General features: G+C 43.2%; 1 protein-coding gene across 6 annotated transcripts in view; it reads left to right on the top strand.

Moving 5' to 3' along the window:
* Positions 1-10,633, top strand: part of LOC137345299 (NACHT, LRR and PYD domains-containing protein 3-like) — an 84,967-nt gene extending 74,334 nt beyond the window's left edge. For all 6 annotated transcript variants that reach the window (XM_068008795.1, XM_068008793.1, XM_068008794.1 and 3 more), the window contains 2 exons: positions 9,252-9,419; positions 9,590-10,633. In XM_068008795.1, the coding sequence (XP_067864896.1) occupies positions 9,252-9,419; positions 9,590-9,719 (298 nt within the window). In that variant the 3' untranslated portion in view covers positions 9,720-10,633. The remainder of the gene's footprint in view (positions 1-9,251; positions 9,420-9,589) is intronic.
* The last annotated feature ends 15,176 nt before the right edge of the window (positions 10,634-25,809 follow it).

Here is a 25,809-nt window from a genome sequence, read left to right as displayed (position 1 = left end):
CAGTTCTCACACTGGATTCTCAGCGTTCTCAAAGAGGTGGAACAGGATGAACTGGTGACCTCTCTCTCTTAGCAGGCTGACATCCCAACTGCCCATTCAAACAGTTCAAAATGAAACCAACTCCTGACCACCATAAATCTATACATGTGACTTCGCTGTAAACAACTCCAATAGTCAGCAAGGCCTCTGCTGTTTACTTAGCTTAAGACATGTGACTTTTAAACAAAGTGTCAAGTGTCCTTCCAGTGACCCTTTTTTTAAAAAGTCCAGCATCTCCTCAGATTTTTCCACAGTTTTTTGAACACGTGTCCTCAAAAAATATTTTAAAAATGGAAGCACCTTCATAACATTGGTGTCACACCTCGCACAAAGAAAGATGGTGGTGGTTAAAGCCTGGTGACCCTGCCCAATCCCGACTAGACATGACTACATGTATCGGGGTCGGGTCGTGCCAAAGTTCCGAGTCTAGCATTCGGGTTCGGATCAGGGCAGGCTGGACATTGCTTGCGGGAGGTCACGGGATCAGATTTACCAATGATTCCCCACAGCTCCAGCTGTAGGAATAGCCTGCTGGTGGAACAGATGAAGGAGATGCTCGTCAGGTGCGAAATAGAAAGTTAAAGGGCTCAGATCAAGTTCAGGTTGGCTGTGGATGGATTGGACCTGGGTGGGTTTTTATTTTTATACCCAAGCCAGGCTTTAGTTGTGGTTGTTGGAGGTCAATAATCTCAGTTCGAGGACATCACTGCAGGAGTTCCTCAGAGTAGTGTCCTCGGCTCAACCACCTTCATGAATGACCTTCCTTCCATCATAAAGTCAGAAGTGAGGATGTTTGGTAATGATTGTACAATGTACAATGCCACAAGAACACAAGAAATTGGAGCAGGAGTAGACCATATGGCCCATCGAGCCTGCTCCACCATTCAGTACGATCATGGCTAATCTTAGGCTTCAACTTCACTTTCCCTCACACTCGCCTTTTCTCTCGATTCCCTGAGAGACCAAAAATCTGTCTATCCCAGCCTTAAATGTTTTCAACGATGGAGCATTCACAACCCTCTGGGGTAGAGAATTCCAAAGACTCTCAACCCTTTGAGTGAAGCAATTTTTCCTCATCTCAGTCCTCAATGATCAGCAGCTAATCCTGAGACTGTGCCTCGTGTTATCAATTCCTCAAGCAGTGGAAACAATCTCTGTGTTTACTCCACTGAGTCCCTTCAGAATCGTGTATGTTTCAATGAGATTGCCTCTCATTTTTCTAACCACCAGAGAGTATGGGATAATTTACTTAACCTCTCATCGTAGGACAACCCCCTCATCCCAGGGACCAATCCAGTGAACCTTCGCTGTACCACCTCCAATGCAAGTATATCCTTTCTTAAAATGTAGAGACCAAAACTGTACACAGTACTGTAGATGTGGTCTCACCAAAACCCTGTACAATTGTAGCAAGCCTTCTTTATTCCTGTACTCCAGTCCCCTTACAATAAATTTCAACATGCCATTTGCTTTCCTAATTGCTTGCTGTCCCTTACGTGTTAACTTTCTGCATTCAAGCACACCCAAGTCTCTTTCAACATCAACGCTTACAAGTTTCACACCATTTAAAAAACACTCTGCTTTTCTATTTTTACTACCAAAATGAATAACTTTACACTTCCCTACATTATACTCCATCTACCATTCTCAACTTCTCAGATACTGAAGTAGTCCAGCTGTCCCCATGAGGCAAGACCTGGACAACATCCAGGCTTGGGCTGATAAGTAACATCCATGCCAAACAAGTGCCAGGCAATGCCCATCTTCAACAAGAGAGAATCTAACCATCTCCCCTTGACATTCAATGGCATTAACATCGCTGAATCCCCCACTATCAACATCCTGGGAGTTACCCAGCAGCTGTATAAATACTATGTCTGCAAGTGCAGGTACCTCCAGCCCGCAAAACATCTTTGTTTCCTGTCACTCAGCCAATTTTTTTATCCATGTTGCGACCATCCCTTTTATTCCATGAGCTACAAGTTTGCTCACAAGTCTGTTGTGTGACACTGTATCAAATGCCTTTTGAAAGTCCATGTACACCACATCAACAGCATTGCCCTCAACAACCATCTCTGTTACCTCCTCAAAAAACTCCAGATAGTTAGTTAAACATGATATTCCCTTAAGAAATCCATGCTGGCTTTCCTTAATTAATTAGCATTTGTCCATGTTACTGTCGATTTTGTCTGGAATTATCTTTTCTAGGATTTTTCCCACCACTGAAGTTAAACAGACTGGCTTGTAGTTGTTGGGATTTTTTGAACAAGGATGTCACGTTTGCAATACTCCAGTCCTCTGGCACCATCTTAGAGTCTAAGGAAGACTGAAATATTATGGCCAGTGCCTCCACGATTTAGAAAATCGTAATGTAATCAGGCAGAGTCAACATGGTTTTATAAAAGTGAAATAATGTTTTCCAAATGTATCAGCATTCTTTTGAGGGTGAGTAAATGGGAACCCGTAGATGTAATGTATTCGGATTTTCAAAAGGCATTCGATAAGGTGCCACATAAAAGGTTACTACACAAGGTAAGAACTCATGATGTTGAGGGTATTATGGATAGAGGATTGGATAACAGGGAACATTCAGGAGAAACAGGGCATTCTGGAGTTGGCCGACTAATTAGTGGAGTGACGCAGCTATCAGTGCTGGGGCCTCAACTATTTATGATCGAAATTTGACTTGCAGCAATTAGTCCACCTCTTGACTCCCCAAAGCCAGTCCACCATCTACAAGGCAGATGTCAAAAATGTGATGGAATACTCTCTAGTTGCCTGGATGCGTGCAGCTCCAACCACAATCAGGAAGCTCAACACCATCCAGGCTAAAACAGCCCACTTGATCGACACCACCTTCACCACTTTAAACATTCACTCCCTCCTCCAGGGCCGGATAGTGGTAGCAGAGTATACCAGATACAAGATACACTGCAGCAACTCACCATGCCTCCTTCAAAAGCACCTTCCAAACCCAAGATCTCTTCCACCTAGAAGGACAAGGGAAGCAGACGCGTGGGAACACCACCATCTGCAAGTTCCCCTCCAAGCCACACACCATCATGACTTGGGAATATATCACCTTTCCTTCACTGTTGCTAGATCGACATCCTGGAATTCCCTCTCTAACAGCACTGTGGATGTACCTACACCAGAGAGACTGCAGAGGTTCAAGAAGGCAGCTCACCACCACCTTCCCAAGGGCAATTAGGGATGGGCAACAAATGCTGGTCTTTACAGCGACGCCCACATCCCACAAAACAAATAAGTATAAAAAATGTCCAGTGGAAGAGTGAAGTGGCTATGTGGACATGGGTTGTGTCCCGATGAGAAAGGAAACAAGGTATGGCCTTGGCATTGCTTCGGACCAGAAGTAAAATAAGAAGTAAAATGCTTTGTGAGCTGCCTCCCCATCAGTTAAAAACTGATGATGGTTTGGATCTTCTATTAGAGTTCCTGGATGAAATGTACAAGTAAGGTGATCTATTAAATGCCTTTGAGGCATGGTCTGAGTTTGATACGTTTTAGAAAACAGATGTTTATTCAAAGGAAGAATATATCATGTACTTTAACAGATTGTATAAAAGATTGGCAAAATTCACTTGAGAGATCCCTGGTTCAGTGCTCGCACTTAAATTGTTGGATTGTGCCAAGGTGTAGCATAGGGACATGCTCCTGGTTTTAACTGGTTTTCAGTTCTCGGAGAGAGAGACTCCCTGTTGGATCAGATGTTTGCTCTCTTGAAAAGATTCCTGGGGCTTTGGTGGAGCAAATGGGACATGCGGCAGTAACACAAAGAATAGAAGACACAATAATTGTCAGATTTTGAAATGGACCGGATAGTGGATGCAGGTGTAAGTACAATGGAATGGTTATGGACAGTCAAAATGAGGATAAAAGCACCTTTAGCAGATCTGGCTATTATAGCAAAGACAAAATTGGATCAGCAATAATAGGCGGCTGAATCCCAGCAATGGCCAAGGAACAGTTAATAGGTGCATCAGGTGTGGCTCCAACTACCATTATGCCACAAACTGCACAAAGCATAGATGCAGAGTCCTTGAGATGACTCATGGGAATGAAGATTCTGAGGCAGAAGATGAAGACGTGGATGAGTCCGAACAAATTGTACAAGTCACAAGGAGTTTTAGTCCCATATTGAATATGTCATTCACAGACCTGTTTAACTGTGTTGTGCTAGTAGTGCTTGCACTTCAACAGTTTGCTGAACAGATTGGTTAAAATGTCATCTAGATTCACAAAATAGTGAGGATTGATGCAACGTTAGAGTATAAAAGTACTACTTGTTTCAGTTTCAGAGATGACGAGCATTGAGGCCACTAAAGAGAGTCATAATTCCATATAAAATAGCTGGAGTAAGCCATGTTATCAGTACTGATGTCTCTTGTGAGATATCTATGTGGTTGAGTAAATCTTCTATCAAAGAGACACAAATGAAACTTGACATGGAGTGTGATAAGGCAGTTACTTTTGGAAAGTCAGTGGATCTGCAATTTACCAAATCAGGACATTATTGTGTCCCCTCAAAAAAACCTGTTGTTTCTTATCAGAGTGTTACACAAATATTAATGGAATCAGTTATTTATTTTAGAGATACAGCACTGAAACAGGTCTTTCAGCCCACCGAGTCTGTGCAGACCATCAACCACCCATTTATACTAATCCTACATTAACCCCATTACCCTCTCATATCCTCACCTTCGCTTACCACCTACCTATACTAGGAGCAATTTATAACAGCCAATTTACCTATCAACCAGCAAGTCTTCGGCTGTGGGAAACCGGAGCACCCGGCGAAAACCCACGTGGTCACAGGGAGAACTTGCAAACTCCGCACAGGCAGTACCCAGAAACAAACCCGTGTCGCTGGAGCTATGAGGCTGTGGTGCTAAACACTGTGCCACTGTGGTGCCCAAAGTTGATAAGAATCAGAGAGTAGAAAAGCAATTTGGCTTGAGGTATTGTAGACAATTTGCTCACCCTGCTTTTCAGAGGTTAAAAACCCTGCTAAAAGATACAGGTACAGTTGAAGAGTGTATAAGGCTAATGGAAGAGATTAGTCAAGTGTGAAATATGTAAAAAGTATTGGAGGATGCTGCCACGTCCTATTGTAAGCCTTCCATTGGCACGTGGCTTTAACAAGGTCGTTGCGTGGATCAAAGACAGAAATATTTTCATTCTACATTTTATAGACCTGGCCACCAGACTTGGTGGCCGGAATTTTACAGTGGGCGGATGGGAGCCAGACTGCGACGTAAATGTTGATGCCGAACCCGCTTCCGCCCAGCCTGGGGATCCGTCCCGTATTTTACGGATCCCCAGGCTTTAATTGGCCCAAGGCAGGACATCCACCCACTTCAGGGAAGAGGGCCAGCCTCATTGAACTGCTGGCCAATCAGCGAGCCGGCAGTTCTTAGTCTCATCAGCGCCACCGGGAGCGGTGGCCATTGCTGGGCCTGCAGCCCAGCCAGCTGAGGAGGATACCAAGGAACCAGTACTGGAGGTAAGTTTGGGTTGCCCCACCAGGGGAATCGGTCGTGCCCTGATGAGGCTAGGGTGGTCGTTTGGTGGGTGGGTGGGGGTGGCGTCTTGGATCCCGGGGTTGGGTTGGGAGGCGGGGGCAGCCCTCAATCGGGCACCCTGTGCCAGCAGTTCCCCAGCCCCCGGGGTGCGGAAAGGCTGGCAGCTATAGCTTGGCGACCTTTCAAGTCCCTGGCACACCTGCTTGCCGGGGGTAAAATACCCGTGGAGGCGAGAGAGGGCCCTTAAGTGGCCAATTAAGGGTCTTGATTGGCCTCGGGCGGGCGGGTCGCTTCTCACCCCCCCGCTGGACCTCTGTAAACTTGGTCGGAGGCGGAATCGGGACGGTTTGGCCTCCCAGAGCCTGCCACTCAATTTTATGCCGCTCCCACGCCACCATCCGTCCCGCTGGGGCGGCGTAAAAATTAAAGCCAGTGTTTCTACTATAAAACAGAGTAAGGACAAAAGGGTGATTAAAGATAAAATCATGGAGAAATCGATAGGGATCAAACTTGGGGCAAGAGCAAAGATTCTAACTGATAGTGGAGGGAATTTGCCACTGATAACTTCAGAGACATGTTTGAAAACATGAACATTCTGGTCATGAATACAGCAGCTGAAAGTCTTTTCAGTAATGGACTCTGTGACAGGAATGATGTGGTGATTGATGAAATGCTGCATAAAATCTTAGCTGATCAACCAGACTGCAAGTTGACAACCGGCCGAGCATTGATGGTTCATACAAAGAATTCACTCCAAACGGTTGGAGGGTTTAGTCTCTGTCAATTGGTCTGTGAGGAAAAATCTCAAATTGACTTCTGATCTGTGTGATAGTCCTCCTGCTGTAGAAGGCACTGCCATTAGTTCAATTTTGTTCAGCACACTGGAATATTTTACATGCAGGGAGATGGGATTTCATCGAGTCTGAGATCATGATGAAAATTCAGAGAGCTCTGAGGCATCATATAAGACCATCTGAGATCGAATTTAATTCAGCAGATTTGGTCTATTATAAAAGAGAGGGTCATAGGGAATGGAAAGGCCCAAGTAACGTAATAGGCCATGATGGTAAAACAGTCCTTATCAAACATATCAAACTGTTCAGGTTCATTCCTCACGATTAATCAGGATTAATTATATCTTGGATTCTGAGCAGCCGATAGAAGTAAACGAGACACCTTGTACCTCAAATGTTCGTGTGTTTTTTAATGAGAGTCCTGAGGCCCAGTAAAACAGTAGATCAAGGGCTGGTTAGTGATACTGTGAGTGATCATGACACACAGGACAGAGCTATCACATCCAAAGACCAATTGCTGAGAAACTTGGGTGACACATATTCCAGAGGGGTCAAGTTAATGCAGAAATATGACAATTGTGGGACGTGCAGGAAAAGCTCCTGGCCAATTTAAATACTGTTTAATGTACAGGATGATGGTCAAGAAGTGAGGTCTGTGGACTGGTAGAATGGGATGAAAGAGTGGAGGGTATGAAAGCACAGTGCATGTTCTGATAGTGGATCTGGAGGTGACTCTTGTATCAGAAAAAAATCAGGTACTGGAGAAAGAGCCTCAATAGTGTAAGAGGGAGATCTCACAGTAATCATCCCAACAGATATAAAAGTGCAAGTAGAGGCTGTAACTTGAATAGATTACACAATGAAATTAAAGACACAGAACAGTCTCTGAACAGAACTAGAAGCAGAAGTCCTCATGATTGTGAAGTTTTAGTGACTGCCAATAAACTTGAGGATAAACTATTACGAGAAGTAAAACAAAGAGAATTAGATAGTTGGAGACAGTTGGAGTTAACTCTGTGATACCAGATCAGGGGCAAGCAGCCTTGTCACATAGGTGGATTTGTACTGAAAAGATCCTTTCAGATGGGACTGATAAGGCCAAAGCCAGGCTGGTTGCTAGGGGTTTTGAAGAGTGACTGGGTGATACAGATGTTGGAATGGGCTCTCCCACAGCTGGAAAAGTAATCTTGAAAATCGTTTTAGCTCTTTTGGTCACATATTCATGGGAGTTTAGATCAATTGACCTGAAAGGTGCATTTCTGCAGGGCGATACCTTTCAGAGAGGTGTGTTTCTGAAACTTCCCAAAGAGACAGCGGATGCAGAAGGGAAACTATGGAAACTAAACAAATGCATGTATGGCCTGAATGATGCTTCCAGTGTGTGGTATTTTACAGTGAGATCAGTTTTGCTGAAAATAGGTTGTGTTCAACTCAAAACAGATCCCGCAAAGTTTTATTGGTATCAGAAAGGGAAACTTTCAGACATCTTTATGATACATGTTGATTTCTGATGTGATGATACTGCGGAATTTGAGAAAGGTGTTATTAATATGATTAGAGTAGAATTTAAAATCGGGAGTCAGGCTTGTGGAACTTTTAAATATATTAGATATTAAGCAGAGTAGGTCTGAAATAATTTTGAATCAACGATCCTATTTAGTGGGTGTTACTCCCCTCCCAGTTAATCGTACTCGGACATCACAGAAAGATGATGTTATATCTGAAGAAGAGACAGAACAAGTGTGAAGCTTGATTGGTCAGTTGAACTGTTTGGACCCTCAGACGAGACCAGAGACTAGTTTTTATGTGTTGGAGTGAAGTGCTACAATGAAACATCCGAAAGTCGAGAATGTTTTATTTACCCTTAAAACATTCTATAATTAAATTGATTAAATCTGGAGAAATGTGTGTTTAAGTTCCCATCCCGAGGTGACCCAAAGAACATGAAACTAGTCATTTTTAGCGATGGTTCACATGCTAATCTTCCTGATGGGTATTCTAGTGCAGCTGGTTTCATAATATTACTGATGGGTGAAAATGGGAGATACTGTCCTTCAGCTTGGGAAGCTAAGAAAATAAAAAGGGTTGTTAAAAGTACTTCAGCTGATTGACACACTGGCCCTTGTGGAGACAGTGGATATGGGATTCTATTTGTCAAATATTGTAAGTGAGATTCTATACAAGGGGTTTACTGAAGATCACATACTCATTGAATGTTATGTAGATAATTGTTCATTGTTGGATAATGCACATGCTACAACAAAGCGTCAGAAAAGGTAACCTTGCTGGCTTGAAAGAAATACCGGAGAGAAAGGAAATCTCTAAAATTAAATGGGTAGATGCAAATCATCAATTGTCTGATTGTTTTGCAAAAGGAAATTCTTGTATGAAGAAATTGTTCGTGGTCCTCGAGAAGGCGCCTCTGGCAATGTAATGTTTTGTACAGAATATGGAGGTTTTTGATTTGATTTTTTGTTGAAATTTTGTTTTTGCATATTAACTCTAAGTTTTATTTAAAGAGAAAAAAGAGAATCTGTTAATTGTATATTAATGGTATTTAATGTGTGGACGGTGGGTATTAACAGGGGATTCAATTGAGCACATATGTAAAGACACTTATTGAAACTGTGTGTGGTTGAGTGAGGAGGTGTGTGCTTGTAATGTTTAACTCTAAATAGATGTAAGACTGAGTAAAGATTAGCTCCAGTGTTTTACTTCCCCAGCTGCCTTTACAGAGCAGAACATTAAGTACCAGACTGTGTGAGGTTATGTTTATAATAGGACAGTGAACATTATTGTCAGTATCAGTAATACAGTTATTCATGAACCCTGGAGATTTACACTGATTCCTGTTATTTCTCTCTCTGATCCCCAGTCTATCGGATGTCGGTCTCACAGATTCTTGTACCGAGGATCTCGCCTCTGCTCTCAGGACAAACCAGTCACTGAAGTTCCTGAACTTGACATATAACTCCTTCACAGACCGATCTGTCCCTGCTCTCAGCCACCTCATAGTGACTTGTAGGAGTCTTGAGAGGATCTGGTGAGTGTTTCTCTTATTGGTTAATGTAATAAATAAAATATAAATGGAATTCAGTCACTCTTATCAGTAATATCTCTGTAATTATTATTGAAATATTAATCCCAGTCTCCCTGTTATTTACACTATTGTTCAATCTTTTTATTTCTTGTTTAATCTTTAATCCGTTTCAGGTTGAGGCCGAATCAGTTCAGTTCAAATGGAAAGAATCAGCTGAAGTCACTGCAGGGTAAAAGACCCAGACTGGATGTGGATGTGGATGTGTCATTTGAATTTGTAAACATCACTGGTCTCTCTATATGAACATTTTTGGCCAATTTTCTGTCCTTCCCTTTAATTGGCCACGCTCCAGGTTTAAATCCTATTGGCTGTTTCACTGTTTCTAGCTCGAGCTGAGCGAGTGTCATCTCCCATTGTGACATCAGAGGCCCAGCAACAGGGTCACGTGACTCAGCCGCTCGGCCCCACAGCGCTGCTTCTGCAGGATATCCGGGACTGAATGTTCCCCAATGGGGCACTGGGGAAATGTACAGACAGGAAGGGTCCAGGGTGGGGCTCAGTCTGGGCTGCAGTGGGACACTGGTAATTACACTCAATATCCCTGGGTTTGGGAATTACATTATCCAGGGTTCACACTCAGCATCAGTACCCAGTGACCCTGCTGGGAAGTAAACCTGTGTGTGTTCAGGATGGAGACAGGCTCTGTTCAGCTTGGATAGATCCCACCGTCCAATAGATACCAATGCCCAGTGTCTGGGGTCACCCAGAGGGAGTATCCTATTGTGGAGGTTCCTGAAACTGGTGCACCCAGGACGGGTCAGCACTGCGAGAGGAGAAATGGGGAAAGTGCCAGTCGGGAATCCCACTGTTCTGTCTCGGTGATCGTGAGCATTTGTAATGTTTAAGGATCCTGAACTTTATGTGTTTGTGGCACCAACATGGGAGCAGGTACTGGTGTTACCATGGAAATTAAACATTGTGTACTTACTGTGGACTGAATTTTCAAACGGAATCACCTGAGACTGTAAACCATGAGATTGTGAAAAGGTGCAATGATCCTGTGAAACATCCTGAGGAAACTGAGGGGTCGATCAACGGACTTGTTACCTGTACTCACCTGGATTTGTATAATGACTTCCACTTGGAAATGTTTTATTAAACTTCACCTCTGTATCACTGCCTCCTGGATGATGTAACAGTACTGATGAGAATTGTTATTGTGTGATGTTGAATTAAATGATGCATTATCTTAACAAGTACATCTCAGGACTTCTTACCAACTTCAAATTTGAGAATAGTTTCAGAGAGTTTTGACCATGGAATCCCTTCTTATATTTTCTGGTCATAGAAAAGCCTCTGGAGACTGAGTTCATTCAATCGTGACCTCACTATTGTTTGAATTGTCCAATTAGGAAACGATCTGTCCACCCGAACCAGGTCAGAATCTCAAAATCTCTGACTTCCCACACTCGGACTCCTATCAGCTCGAATGTGAACGCCTGGTAAAAGCAAGTAGAAATGATGTGGCCTTAACATCCAGCTAATTTGCCTCGGCACTACCTATATCTGAGCCTCTGAGATTCTGCTAAGGTGTTTATCTTTTACTTCTCACACAGCAGGTCACCTGCTCTCACACTCTACTACATCTCTGTTGAAGTTTACTTTTAACCAGGGTTATAAAGTTACAATCAGATCTAAGCTGATCAGGGTGATGTCAGGAAGCTCTTCCCCCAATAAGAAAAGTGGAAATCTGGATCCTCACCGAAACGACTGTGGATGCTGAGGGTGTATTTGAAAAGTGAAAACATATTGATGGACCTGACTGATGAGTTAGACAATGTGTAAAGGCTGGTCAATGGGTTTAAGACACAGAGGGATTGAATGACCTCCTAGTGGTCATGTTTGAGTTGTCATAATCACAGAGATGAGATTAATGTACTGTTCATTTATGCCCCAGGAGGATTTATGCAACGGAAGGTCTCGGGCCTTTTAGAATTGTTGTTTTCAGATACATTTATTCACTGTTAGCTAGAGGGAGAATATGAAAAAAAAGAACAAAGAAAATTACAGCACAGGAACAGGCCCTTCGGCCCTCCAAGCCTACGCCGATCCAAATCCTCAATCTAAACCTGTCGCCTATTTTCTAAGGGTCTGTATCTCTTTACTTCCTGCCCATTCATGTATCTGTCTAGATACATCTTAAAAGATGCTATCGTGCCCGCGTCTGCCACCTCCGCTGGCAATACGTTCCATGCACCCACCACCCTTTGCGTAAAGAACTTTCCACGCATATCCCCCCTAAACCTTTCCCCTTTCACTTTGAACTCGTGTCCCCTTGTAATTGAATCCCCCACTCTGGGAAAAAGCTTCTTGCTATCCACCCTGTCTATACCTCTCATGATTTTGTACACCTCAATCAGGTCCCCCCTCAACCTCCGTCTTTCTAATGAAAATAATCCTAATCTACTCAACCTCTCTTCATAGCTAGCGCCCTCCATACCAGGCAACATCCTGGTGAACCTCCTCTGCACCCTCTCCAAAGCATCCACATCCGTTTGGTAATGTGGCGACCAGAACTGCACGCAGTATTCCAAATGTGGCCGAACCAAAGTCCTATACAACTGGAACATGACCTGCCAACTCTTGTACTCAATACCCCGTCCGATGAAGGAAAGCATGCCGTATGCCTTCTTGACCACTCTATTGACCTGCGTTGCCACCTTCAGGGAACAATGGACCTGAACACCCAAATCTCTCTGGACATCAATTTTCCCCAGGACTTTTCCATTTACTGTATAGTTCACTCTTGAATTGGATCTTCCAAAATGCATCACCTCGCATTTGCCCTGATTGAACTCCATCTGCCATTTCTCTGCCCAACTCTCCAGTCTATCTATATTCTGCTGTATTCTCTGACAGTCCCCTTCACTATCTGCTACTCCACCAATCTTAGTTTTGTCTGCAAACTTGCTAATCAGACTACCTATACTTTCCTCCAAATCATTTATGTATATCACAAACAGTGGTCCCAGCACGGATCCCTGTGGAACACCACTGGTCACACGTCTCCATTTTGAGAAACTCCCTTCCAGTGCTACTCTCTGTCTCCTGTTGCCCAGCCAGTTCTTTATCCATCTAGCTAGTACACCTTGGACCCCATGCGCCTTCACTTTCTCCATCAGCCTACCATGGGGATCCTTATCAAACGCCTTACTGAAGTCTATGTATACGGCATCTACAGCCCTTCCCTCATCAATCAACTTTGTCACTTCCTCAAATAATTCTATTAAGTTGGTAAGACATGACCTTCCCTGCACAAAACCATGTTGCCTATCACTGATAAGCCCATTTTCTTCCAGATGGGAATAGATCCTATCCCTCAGTATCTTCTCCAGCTGCTTCTCTACCACTGACGTCAGGCTCACCGGTCTATAATTACCTGGATTATCCCTGCTACCCTTCTTGAACAAGGGGACAACATTAGCAATTCTCCAGTCCTCCGGGACCTCACCCGTGTTTAAGGATGTTGCAAAGATATCTGTTAAGGCCCCAACTATTTCCTCTCTCGCTTCCCACAGTAACCTGGGATAGATCCCATCCGGACCTGGGGACTTGTCCACCTTAATGCCTTTTAGAATACCCAACACTTCCTCCCTCCTTATGCCGACTTGACCTAGAGTAATCAAACATCTGTCCCTAACCTCAACATCCGTCATGTCCCTCTCCTCAGTGAATACCGATGCAAAGTACTCATTTAGAATCTCACCCATTTTCTCTGACTCCACGCATAATTTTCCTCCTTTGTCCTTGAGTGGGCCAATCCTTTCTCTAGTTACCCTCTTGCTCCTTATATATGAATAAAAGGCTTTGGGATTTTCCTTAACCCTGTTTGCTAAAGATATTTCATGACCCCTTTTAGCCCTCTTAATTCCTCCTTTCAGATTGCGCCTACAATCCCGATATTCTTTCAAAGCTTCATCTTTCTTCAGCCGCCTTGACCTTATGTATGCTTCCTTTTTCCTCTTAGCTAGTCTCACAATTTCACCTGTCATCCATGGTTCCCTAATCTTGCCATTTCTATCCCTCATTTTCACAGGAACATGTCTCTCCTGCACGCTAATCAACCTCTCTTTAAAAGACTCCCACATATCAAATGTGGATTTTTCCTTCAAACAGCTGCTCCCAATCTACATTCCCCAGCTCCTGCCGAATTTTGGTTTAGTTGGCCTTCCCCCAATTTAGCACTCTTCCTTTGGGACCACTCTCGTCTTTGTCCATGAGTATTCTAAAACTTACGGAATTGTGATCACTATTCCCAAAGTAGTCCCCTACTGAAACTTCAACAACCTGGCCGGGCTCATTCCCCAACACCAGGTCCAGTATGGCCCCTTCCCGAGTTGGACTATTTACATACTGCTCTAGAAAACCCTCCTGGATGCTCCTTACAAATTCTGCTCCATCTAGACCTCTAACACTAAGTGAATCCCAGTCAATGTTGGGAAAATTAAAATCTCCTATCACCACCACCCTGTTGCTCCTACAGCTTTCCATGTGTGAGCAAAAAGACAGAAAGAGTTCGGAAACAAATGTGAGTAAATTCAATTGAGAGCCGGCACGTTGATTGGCCTCTTATTATTGTTAAAGTTGGTCTATTCGTACAGAGTCCATTAGTCAGCCCTGAAAACGGTTTACTGGACATCCTAAGGCAAAGTGTGAAATCCCAGATATTGCCTAAGCTGGGGAATGTTACCTGTATTTTCTGCTTTTATTACTTGTTAAACTGGCTACTTTATTTAAATTACTCTGAAAACATTCAGCAAAGGGCGAGTAATCTTTCTGATCTCTTGGGCACCGCACCTTACACTTATTGAGTTCAGTATTTACATTTCAAGGTTTTGTGTTACTTCAAATAATTCAACTAAAATATGATGCAGAGTGAACCGCTGAATTTCACACATGTAAAAAGATTAGTCTAACAGTTATGGTGATCCATTACAAGGCTATAACAGTAAGCACTGTAAGTTAATACAATACATCTGGTGTCCGTAAGTCACTGCTTCAAATATCAGACTGTGGTTCTCCGTCCACTCCGTTCGTTACCACTGACCCATACAGTCATAGACTCATTTACGGCACAGAAGGAGGATGTTCAGCCCATCAAGTCCATGCCAGCTCTCCACAGAGCTATGCTGTCAGTCCCACTCTCTGGTTCGATCCCCGTAGCCCTGCAAGTCTATTTCTCTCAGGAGACCATCCAACTTCCTCTTGATGTCATTAATCGTCCCCACTTCCACCACCCTTGTGGACAGTGAGTTCCAGGTCATTACCACCCGCTGTGTAAAAAAAGTGTTTCCTCATATTCCCCCGGCATCTTTTGCACAAAACTTTCATTCTGTTTCCCCAAGCCCTGTAACATTTATTAATGGGAACAGCTTTTCCTTGTTTAACTTATCTAAGCCTGTCATAATCTTATACACTTCTATTAAATCTCCCCTCAATCTCCTTTGTTCTAAGGAAAACTAACCCAGCTTTTCCAACTTAACTTTGTAACGAAATTCTCCATCCCTGGAACCATTCTGGTAAATCTCCTTTGCACCTTCTCAAGGACCCTCACATACTTCCTGAAGAGTGGTGACAAAAGCTGGACACAGTTTTCTCCAGTTGGTGCCTAACCAGAGCTTTATAAAGTTTCACCATAACTTCCCTGCTTTTGCATCCCAAGATCCCACATACTTTACAAACCACTCTCTCTCAATATGCCCTGCCACATTCAAAGATCTATGCACAATCTATAACTTAAAATGGTAAACAGATGTATGTGTATTTTTACTGAGGTTCTGAGAGAGCAGAGAGCAACTGGTGGAGACGCACACACACACACACACACACACAGATACAGACACAGAAACACACACAGACACAGATACACACACAGACAGAAACACACACACAGACAGAAACACACACACACACAGACAGAGTGACTGAGGGACAGAGAGCGAAAGAAGTATTTTTAAATTTCCAAAAGGAATTCAATGAGGTCAATCTTTGATTTAAAAATGAACAATTGATTTTGCATCAATGAGTATTTGCAGAAGACATTTCCAAACGAATACCACCTTTTGTGTGGAGAAATGTTTCCTAACTACACTCCTGAAATGTCTGCCTCTCGTTTTTAGACTATGCTCACTCGTCCCAGACTCCCCAACCTACCGAAATAGTTTTACCCAAACTACCCCATCAATTCCCTTTAATATCACAACAACTTTGATCAAATAAGCCCTGATCCACCTAAATTCTAGGGAATACATCCCTAGCTTGTGTAATATCACCTTGTAATTAACCCTTGGAGTCCAGTTACCATTCTGGTAAATCTACACTGCACTCAAATGGACATGGACCCCCCGACGTCTCTTTGCACCTCCAGTATTTCTAGTTTTTCACCATTTATAAAGTATTCGGTTCTGTTCTTTTTTGCTGACATTGAAATCCATCCACCATAGTTTTGCTCATTCACTTAAGACATTAATATCTCTTAGTAAATTTATGCTTCCAGCTACACTGTTTACAATGCTGCCTATTTCTGTGTCAGTAACAAACTTGGGTATGTGACATTCTACCCCATCATCTTCAATCATTAATAAATACAGAAAAATTGAGACACACACGGGCTTTGTACCAGCAGACAGGAGGGAATCATTCCATCCCAGTGTATTTTTTAAATTCCCAATTTATGTTTTTTTGAGAAAAAAACAGAATTCAAGTTCCCAGCAGTTAGTGTGGGATTTGAACTCCTGCTTTTTTCAATCATCAGCTCAGGCCTTCAAATTAAAACCATTGAAAAGAGATTCACTTTCTTACTGCTATTGCCTGACTGTCTCAGGTTTTGTTGATTGTTCCCTTCATGTGGTGAATTGTAAATACCTTCAATTCTGTGTATTTGCAAGGGACACAAATAAAATTCTCACCTTATCTCATCAACCAGAACCTGCAAGTCCATTCAAACACCCCTATTTCCTGTCTCGGTAAAGATAGCTCACACTTCCACAATGCAGGAATGTCTGAATGGAAACAGCTTTTGACACATTTCCCAACACGTTTCAGGATGAGGAGCTAGTTTCAACTCACAGATTCCAAGCCCAAAATTGAGCTTTACGGTAGAAAAGGTAGCAGAGATGAAATCCCAGGTCTCTCTGTCCTGGCACCCATTCCAACTTTGTACCATTTAGTTTATATCACTCAGCCTTCCTTCCAAAATCCATCATTTCACATTTCTCAGCATAGAAGTTAAACTGCCATGTGTCTGTCCAATGATAGGTAGGATAGTAAGCTGTCAAGAGGACATAAAGAGTCTGCAAAGAGATTTCGATAGGTTAAGTGAGTGAGCAAAACATTGGCAGATGGAGTATAATGTGGGAAAATGTGAGCTTGTCCACTTTAGCAGGAAGAATAAAAAGCAGTATATTATTGAAATGGAGAAAGACTGCAGAACTGTACAGTACAGAGGGATCTGGGTGTCCTGGTACATGAATCACAAAATGTTACTATGCAGGTACAGCGAGTGATTAGGAAGGCAAATGGAATGTTGTTGTTTATTGCAAGGGGAATAGAATATAAAAGTAGGGAAGTGTTGGTACAGCTGTACAGGACCTTAGTTAGAGCACATCTGGAGTACTGTGGACTGTTTTGGTCTCCTTACTTAAGAAATTATATAGTTGCATTAGAAGTAGTTCAGAGAAGGTTCACTAGGCTGATTCCTGGATGAAGGGGTTGTCTTATGAGGAAAGGTTGAACAGGTTGGGCCTATACCCACTGGAGTTTAGAAGAATGAGAGGTGATCTTATTGAAACATCTCAGGTCCTGAGGGGACTGGACAGGGAGGATTCTGAGAGGATGTTTTCACTTGTTGGGGAGTCTAGAACTAGGGGACATAGTTTAAAATTAGGGGCGTCCCATTTAAAAGTGAGATGAGGAGAAATGTTTTTCTCTCAGAGGGTGGTTAGTCTGTGGAATTCTCTTCCCCAGAGAGCAGTGGAGGCTGGATCATTGTATATATTCAAGGCTGAGTTAGATAGATTTTTGATCAATTAGGGAGTCAAGGGTTATGGGGGGCAGACAGGAAAGTGGAGTTGAGGTCACAATCAGATCAGCCATTGAATGGTGGAGCAGGCTTGAGGGGCCGAATGGCCTACTCCTGCTCCTAATTCTTTTGTTCTTGTGTGTTCCATTTCACCAGACTGCCTCTATCCTCCTGAAGTCTGCTACCACTCCCTTCCCTGTTTATTACATTGCAGATGTCACAAACATTGGCAAACATTGAAGTTATGCCCTGTAAACACAAGTCCAAGTTATTAGTATATCTCAAAAAGAGCAGTGTCCTAATATAAACCTCCACTGTATACCTCCCTCCAGTCTGAAACAACCATTGTACACTCTCTCAGCCAATGTCGTATCCACTCAGCCACTGCCCCTTTCATCCATGGAGCACAAATATTGCTAACTGGTCTGTTATGAGGCACCGTTAAGTCCTCCCCATGAGGACCCTGGTCCCAGACCTCTCTGTTTCCACTCTCCCATCAACATTCCCCAGACAGGTACAGCATGGATTAGTAACAGAGTAATGCTCCTTCTACACTGTCCCATCCAACAGTCCCAGGGCAGGGACATCATGGGGTGGATACAGAGTGAATCTCACTCTACACTGTCCGAAACAGACAGAGAGAGAGACAGAAAGAGAGAAAGAGAAAGACATAGACTGACAGGGTGACTTAGAGTGAAAGAAGGATATTTAACATCGGATATTGGAAGAGGAGGATGCAATTTAACCCCAAACCCCTGTTCCAGCATTCAATGAGATCATGGCTGATCTGTGATCTAACTCATACCATATATCCTGTCTATGACCCTTATCTCTTAATGCCTTTGGTTAACAAGAATCTATCAATCACAGGTTTAAAAATTAACCAATAAGCCGGCATGAAATTTCCACAACCAATATCATGAGGGTGTGATGGCTCCCACAGTGGAATAGCTTGCTTGCTGTTTAAAATGGAGGCTATTCCTTCTGGATCATCAAAAGTCTGCGCCTGGGCCCCAACTTCATCTACATTTATCCCTGTCCTGATCTTTCTCTCTCCATACCTATCTCTTATATGTTTGTGTACACAGCAGTGAAGGATTACATCAAATTAATATATCTTACATTCTCCTTTTCAATCCACTCCAACAATCTCTCTGTCTCCAACCTTGTCCTTCTCTACAGCCCTCTCTCCGTCTGCATATCTGACCCTCTCTCCCTCTGTCTCTCTCCTAGTGTCAGAGATAGCAGGAGGGAGAGACAGAGAGAGGAAGACAGACAGAGAATGTTGAAGGAACTGTACTCAGTTCCTAAGCTGTGCTGAACCTGCTCTGGGAGTGTTTGATTGACTACATTAATCTGCCGTGTACAGTCCTGTATCAGGCTGTGAAGAAGCAGAGCATGTTCAGTACACAACAGGTCAAAGGGAATGATTCACACCTGTCTGCTACTGGGAAGAGAGACTGACCTTAATATCAAGGCAGCATTTGACTGAATGTGGCATCGAGGAGCCCAAGTAAAATTGAAGTCAGTGGGAATCAGGGAGAAAACTCTCTGGTGTTTGGAATCATACCGAGTACAAAGGAAGATGGTTGTGATTGTTGGAAGTCAATCATCTCAGTCCCAGGACATCACTGCAGGAAAATAGAGACAAGATAGATGAAAAATTTCAGTCTGTCATAAAAAGTGAAATGATCAAACAATGTTGTTATGGGAGAGGCCTGACCTCCATTTGATTCCATTCGGACGGACGGATATCAATATAAATGAAGACATATATTTGTCTGGGTTGGAGATGGAAGACTGAACATTCCCTTCAGTCTTGTTACTAGCTATCAGCAGCTGTATACAATTTCTAATTGCTCTGGTTTGATGTGGGTAATATTTATGTTTGAAAGGATGGGGTGAATCTTATAACAATCTCTCCGAGATGAAGTGGGATTGAGGGACTGGAGTAAAGGTCAGTAATAGTGCAATTCACTTTCCACGACTGAGTAACAAACTCTGTTGTGTTAAAGTTTAGTAAATCACATGTGTTGAACTGTGTCAATTGTGGGCATTTTTTTTTGACAATAGGGATTGTTTTCCTCGCAGGATTTTCAATATTATTTTCCTTTACTGGCCGATATATAGAATATAAGAGCAGGGAGGTTATGCTGGAACTGCACAAAACACTAGTTAGACCACAGCTAGAGTACTGCATACAGTTCTGGTCAGCACATTACAGGAAGGATGTGATTGTAGGAGAGAGGATACAGAGGAGATTTATAGAGGATGTTGTCAGGAATGAGGAAAGATTGGACAGGCTAGAATTATTTTTTTTGGAACAGAGGAGGCTGAGGGGAGATTGAATGGAGTTGTATGAAATTATGAGGAGCCTCGATAGAGTGGATAGGAAGGATCTATGAAGAACAATCTATCCATATATCTGAAAGAACTGAAATAAAGGCAGAGAGAGAGAGAGAGAGAGGGGGAGGGGTAGGGAGAGAGTGGGAGGGAGAGAGGGAGCGCGAGTGAGGGGGTAGGGCGGGAGAGAGAGTGGGAGGGGGAGAGAGAGAGTGGGGGAGAGGGAGAGAGAGAAGGAGAGAGAGAGTTAAAGAGAGGGTGCAAGGGGGATAGGGTTAGAGGGGGAGGGGGAGCATGGGAGAGAGAGAGGGGGGAGAGAAAGGGGGAGAGGGACCACCTGGGCCCCAACCTCATTACCATTTCTCCCTCTCCTGATGTTTCTCTCTCCATACCTATCTCTAATATGTTTGTGCACACAACAGAAAAGGATTGAATCAAATTAATCTATCTTACATTCTCCCTTTCAGTCCACCCCAACAACCTCTCTCTCTCCAACCTTGTCCCGCTCTACAGCCGTCTCTCTGCCTGCATATCTAACCCTCTCTCCCTCTGTCTCCCTCTTAGTGTCAGAGTTGCAGGAAGGAGAGATAGAGAGAGGAAGACAGAGAGAGACACAGAGAACAACCCCAGCTTCTCCAATCTATTTATGTCACTGAAGTCCCTCATCCCTGGAACCAGGCTAGTGAATCTTTTCTGCACCCTCTCTAATGCCTCCACATCCTTCCTCAAGTGTGGTGTGCAGAATGGGATACAATGCTCCAATTTATTCCAAACCAGTGTTTTGCACAGGTCTGTCATAACCTCCATGCTTTTGTACTCTATGTCTCTATTTATAAAGCCCAGGACACCTTATGCCTTTCAACTACTTTCTCAACCTGCCCTGCCACCTTCAGTGATGTGTGCACAAGTACCCCACCCCACCCCCCCCACCCCCCGATCTGTCTGTTCCTGCACCTCCATTAGAATTGTATCCTTTACTTTATATCGTCTCTCCTCCTTTTTCCTGCCCGTGGAGGGAGGAAGGTGGGGCCAGGATTCTTAATGAATACGTTCGAATGTCTTCACAAAAGAGGGGACGAGGCAGACATTGTAGTCAATGTGGAGGGGTTTGAAATATTGAATGGGATAAACTGTGAGAGAGGAAATATTAAGGGGTTTAGCATCTTTGAAAGCTGATAATTCACCAGGTTCAGACTGTTAAGAGGTGCAAGGGAGGAAATAGCGGAGGCTCTGACCATCATTTTCCAATCCTCTCTGGTTACAGTCGTGGTGCCAGAGGACTGGAGGACTTCTAATGTTGTAGTGTTGTCTAACAAGGGAGAAAGTAATAGACTGAGTAATCACAGGCCACCCAGCCTAATCACAGAGGAGGACAAATCATTGGGAATAAGGGAATGATTGATTCCTCTCTAGTACTGTGTGTCTCAGTGTCTCCATGTCTGGGTCTGTCTCATATTTTAAGCACTACCCTTACATTGGTGAGGATTCCGTCTCTGAAATAAATGTCCCAGTGTTGTGGTAACATAAAATGGCAACTGAGAACCAGCCTAAAATGGCTGACTGATGTGTGTGGATTTCCACAGACGTTTGAGAGAGGAGGGAGAGAGACAGACAGAAAGAGAGACAAAGAGGGAGACACAGACCGAGACACAGAGAGTGACAGCAGGATATTTGTCATTGGACAGAGGAAGAGGAGGAGGCCATTTGGCCCCTCAATCCTGTTCTGTCATTCAATGAGCTCATGGCTGATGTGTGATCTAACTCCATGTACCTATCTTTGCCTGTTAATACCTTTGGTCAACAAAAATCTATCAAATTCAGATTTAAAAATTAACAAGTGTCTCAGCATCAATTGCCGTTTGTGGAGGAGAGTTCCAAACTGATACCATACCTGGTGTGTTGAAGTGTTTCTTCATTTCACTCCTGAATGGTTTTTAGACTACGTTTAGATTTTTAGACTATGCCCCCAAGTTCTAGACTCCGCAGCCAGTGGGAATAGTTACTAAAAACACTAGTTAGACCACAGCTTGAGTACTGCATACAGTTCTGGTCAGCACATTACAGGAAGGATGTGATTGCAGGAGAGAGGATACAGAGGAAATTTATACAGGATGTTGTCAGGAATGGAGAATTTTAGCTATGAGGAAAGATTGGACAGGCTGGAGTTATTTTTTTTGGAACAGAGGAGGCTGAGGGGAGATTTAATGGAGGTGTATGAAATTATGAGGAGCCTCGGTAGTGTAGAAAGGAAGGACCTATGAAGAACAACCCAAGCTCTCCAATCTATCCATATATCTGAAAGAACAGAAAAAAAGAGAGAGAGAGAGAGAGAAAGCGGGACAGAGAGAGAGCGAGAGAGATAGAGACGGGGCAGGAGGGGAAGAAAGAGAGAGTGAGTGGGAGAGAGAGAGGGAGGGCAAGTGAGAGAGTGGGAGGGAGGGAGAGAGAGACAGGGAGTGAGAGACTGGCGGAGGAAGAAAGAGAGAAAGAGAGAGAGACAGGCTGAGGGGGAGAGTGAGGAATAAAATGTCCCAAAGGGATGGAACACATTTGAGGGGCCGAACGGCCTCCTGTTGTCTTCCTAAGGGCTTTACTAATATTACATCTTGAAATAAACAAGGTCGTGATGATAATTTTGAACAAATAAAATGGAATTAATTGAAAACAGTTTCTCCTTTAAGATTACTGATCTTATCACCTCCTAATGTGCTATAGTACTCTATGATTCGATGGTGCTCTTCTGAGAGAGAGAGAGAAAGAGAGAGAGAGAGCGAATGAGATGGGGTGAGAGAGAGAGACAGGCTGCGGGAGAGAGAGAGAAAGATACAGAGATGGGGTGAGGGAGAGAGAGAGAGTGACAGGATGAGAGAGAGATAGATAGAGACAGGGTGAGGGAGGGAGAGAGACGGGTAATGAGGAGAGAGAGAGAGACTGGCTGAAGGACAGAGAGAGACACACACACAGTAAGAGAGAGGGTGAGGAATAAAATGTCTCAAAATGACAGGATGGGCTTGAGGGGTCGAACGGCCTCCTCCTCTCTTCCTAAGGGCTTTATTAATATTATATTCTGAACTAAACAAGGTCCTGATGATCATTTTTAGCCAATTAAACGGAATTAATTAACAATAGGTTCTCCTTTAAAATTATTAATCCGAATTCACAATTTTACTTGTGTGAATTTGGGCTTGACAGATAATTTGCTGTTTATTAACCTCACTGAATAAATAAATATTGGAAAATTCAATGTCACTTTGTTCCCATCCTTGTTCAAACTTCTCCTGACTCACTCGAAGGCTGAAACCTAAAGAGCAGTTCTGGCAGTGCGGAGTCCCTTTAAGAGGTTGGGACTAACCCTCTCCCTGCTCCCCCTCGGGGTCACAGCGCTGGGTCAGGGGTCACAGACTGCACAGACACTGGGATTGACCCATGACCCCCTGACCCCAAAGACAAGAAAAGGAAAGCAAAAATTCTCCTGCTCCCTGTGAAATCAGATTGACAATAAATTTAAAACCCGAGAGTGAAATATAAAAGGAGAAAAGAGTGATTGTGATGTTTGTAAAAACATGATTTACACAGAGGGAAGTGTTTGTGTTTATCTGTCTAAGTCGGTCAATGTGAATATATGTGTCTCTGTGTGGGTTTGTCTCTCTCTCTGGGTCAGTGGGAATGGATGTGCCCGGGTGTGGATTTCTATGTGTGTGTGTGTTTATCTGGACATGTCAGTCTGCCTGTGTTTATTTGACTGTCTTTGTGTCTGTGTGCGGGTTTGTGTCTCTCTGTGTTTGTGTTTCCAATGCTGGATGTGAGGGTGGGAGAGGACACCGAAGGACACTCTCTCATCCAGTGTAGACCTTATGGGTGGAACTGAGGAACAGAAAAGGATCTAAAACTGTAATAGGTGTTGTGTATAGACCCCCTGGTAGCAGTTCTGAGGTGTGGCATTGTATAAATGCATAAATTAGACAAGTGTGTAAAAAAGGCAGAGTAGTATTAATGGGAGATTTTAACTTCCACATAGATTGGGAGAGGCAGACTAGCACCTGTCAGAAAGGTAGTGAATTTCTGGAATGTGTCCAGGATATTTTCCCACAGCAATATGTCCGAGATGTAACAAGGGGACAGGCAGTATTAGATTTAGTTATCAGTAACTATCCAAATATAATAAGTAGCCTAACTGTGCGTGAACATTTATCAAATAGTGGTCACAACATGATCGAATTCAAGGTAGCGTTTGAAAGTGAAAAGCACGAATCAGCTACTAGAATTTTAGACTTGTGTAAGGCTGAATTTACCGGGATGAGACAGAGACTATCCACGGTAAACTGGGAAGATCTGTTAATGGGTCAAATGACTGAAGAACAGTGGAGAATATTTAAAGAAGCAGTGAATGAAATACATAGCGAGTGTATACCCCTGAGAGGAAAAAGCTCCACTTCACAGAAAAAACAGCCATGGACAACCAAAGAGACTCGGGACAGCATAAAAGTAAAATCAAGGGTTTACAAAAATGCAAAACGCAGCACAGATCCAGCCAAATGGGATCGATACAAAGACCAGCAAAGGGTCACAAAGCAGCTTGGAAGAGCTACTAAAAGTGATTATGGAAGGAAACTTGCAACAGACATCAAAATCAATAAAAATAAATTTAATAGTTACATAAAGGGAAAGCAGGTGGTCAAGAGCAATGTAGGCCCACTAAAAGCTGAAACTGGAGATATTGTCATTGATAATGGGGAAATGGCAGATATGTTGAATAATTACTTTGCCTCAGTATTTACAGTTGAAAACGAGGATAACTTACCGGAAGTCCCGAAAAAATTAAGAGCCGATAGGGGACAGGTTCTAAATACAATTAACGTAAGTAAAACATCAATAACAAGGAAATTATTGGAACTAAAGATTGAGAAATCCCCAGGACCTGACGGTTTCCATCCGAGGGTGTTGAAGGAAGTAGGGGAACACATTGTAGATGCCCTAACTATAGTCTTTCAGAGTTCCCTAGATTCAGGAGTGGTCTCTCTGGATTGGAAAGTTGCACATGTCACTCCACTGTTTAAGAAGGATGAAAGGGGGAAGCAAGGAAATTACAGACCAGTTAGCCTGACATCTGTGGTGGGCAAGTTGCTGGAGTCTATAATCAAGGATAGGGTGACTGAAGACCGAGAACAATTTCAGTTAATCAGGGGCAGCCAACATGGATTCATGACGGGAAGGTCATGCCTGACAAATCTCATTGGATATTTTGAAGAGGTGACTAAGGTAGTGGACAGGGGAATGTCTATGGATGTTATATATATGGACTTCCAGAAGGCATTTGATAAAGTCCCACATAAGAGACTGTTAACTAGGGTAGAAGCCCATGGAGTTGAGGTGAATTATTGACATGATTAGGAAGTTGGTTCAGTGGTAGGCAACAGAGAGTGGGGTCCTGCAGGAATCTGTGTTGGGGCTTCATTTAATATCACTGCCAATGCATTGTTGGTTTTCTGTTTGAAAAAAGCTGACCAGGTCGGGGTTCTCTCTGCTCGTCCCTAAACCCTCCCGCCAGCCTTGGAACGACTCATTGATTCATGTCTAAGGGAACCGGTCAATGGTCCTGGAAGAATTTCCCTCTTTGCTGATGGGTTAATAAAGCAGATGGGATCCTGAGCTTTATAAACTGATATAGAGTGTAAAAATCAGGAAGTGATGCTAAACTTTATAAAATAATAGTTTGTCCCCAGCTGGAGTATTGTATCCAATTCTGGGACCACACTTTAGAAAGGACATGGAGGCTTTGGTGAATGTATAGAAGAGATTTACTAGAACGTTTCCAGGATTGAGATTATTACAGTTACACTGATAGACCGAAGAAGCTGGGGTTGTTCTCCTTAGAACAGAGATAGGGAGGGATCATTTGTGGAAGACAATTCCAAACTTCTACCACCCTTTATGTACAGAAATATTTCTTAATTTCACTCTTGAAAGAGT

Source organism: Heterodontus francisci, chromosome 28 (genome assembly GCF_036365525.1).
Source record: "Heterodontus francisci isolate sHetFra1 chromosome 28, sHetFra1.hap1, whole genome shotgun sequence".
In the NCBI taxonomy this organism is placed as follows: Eukaryota; Metazoa; Chordata; class Chondrichthyes; order Heterodontiformes; family Heterodontidae; genus Heterodontus; species Heterodontus francisci.
The sequence above is the reverse complement of the archived record's forward strand: the minus strand, read 5'-3'. Positions and strand labels throughout refer to the sequence as shown.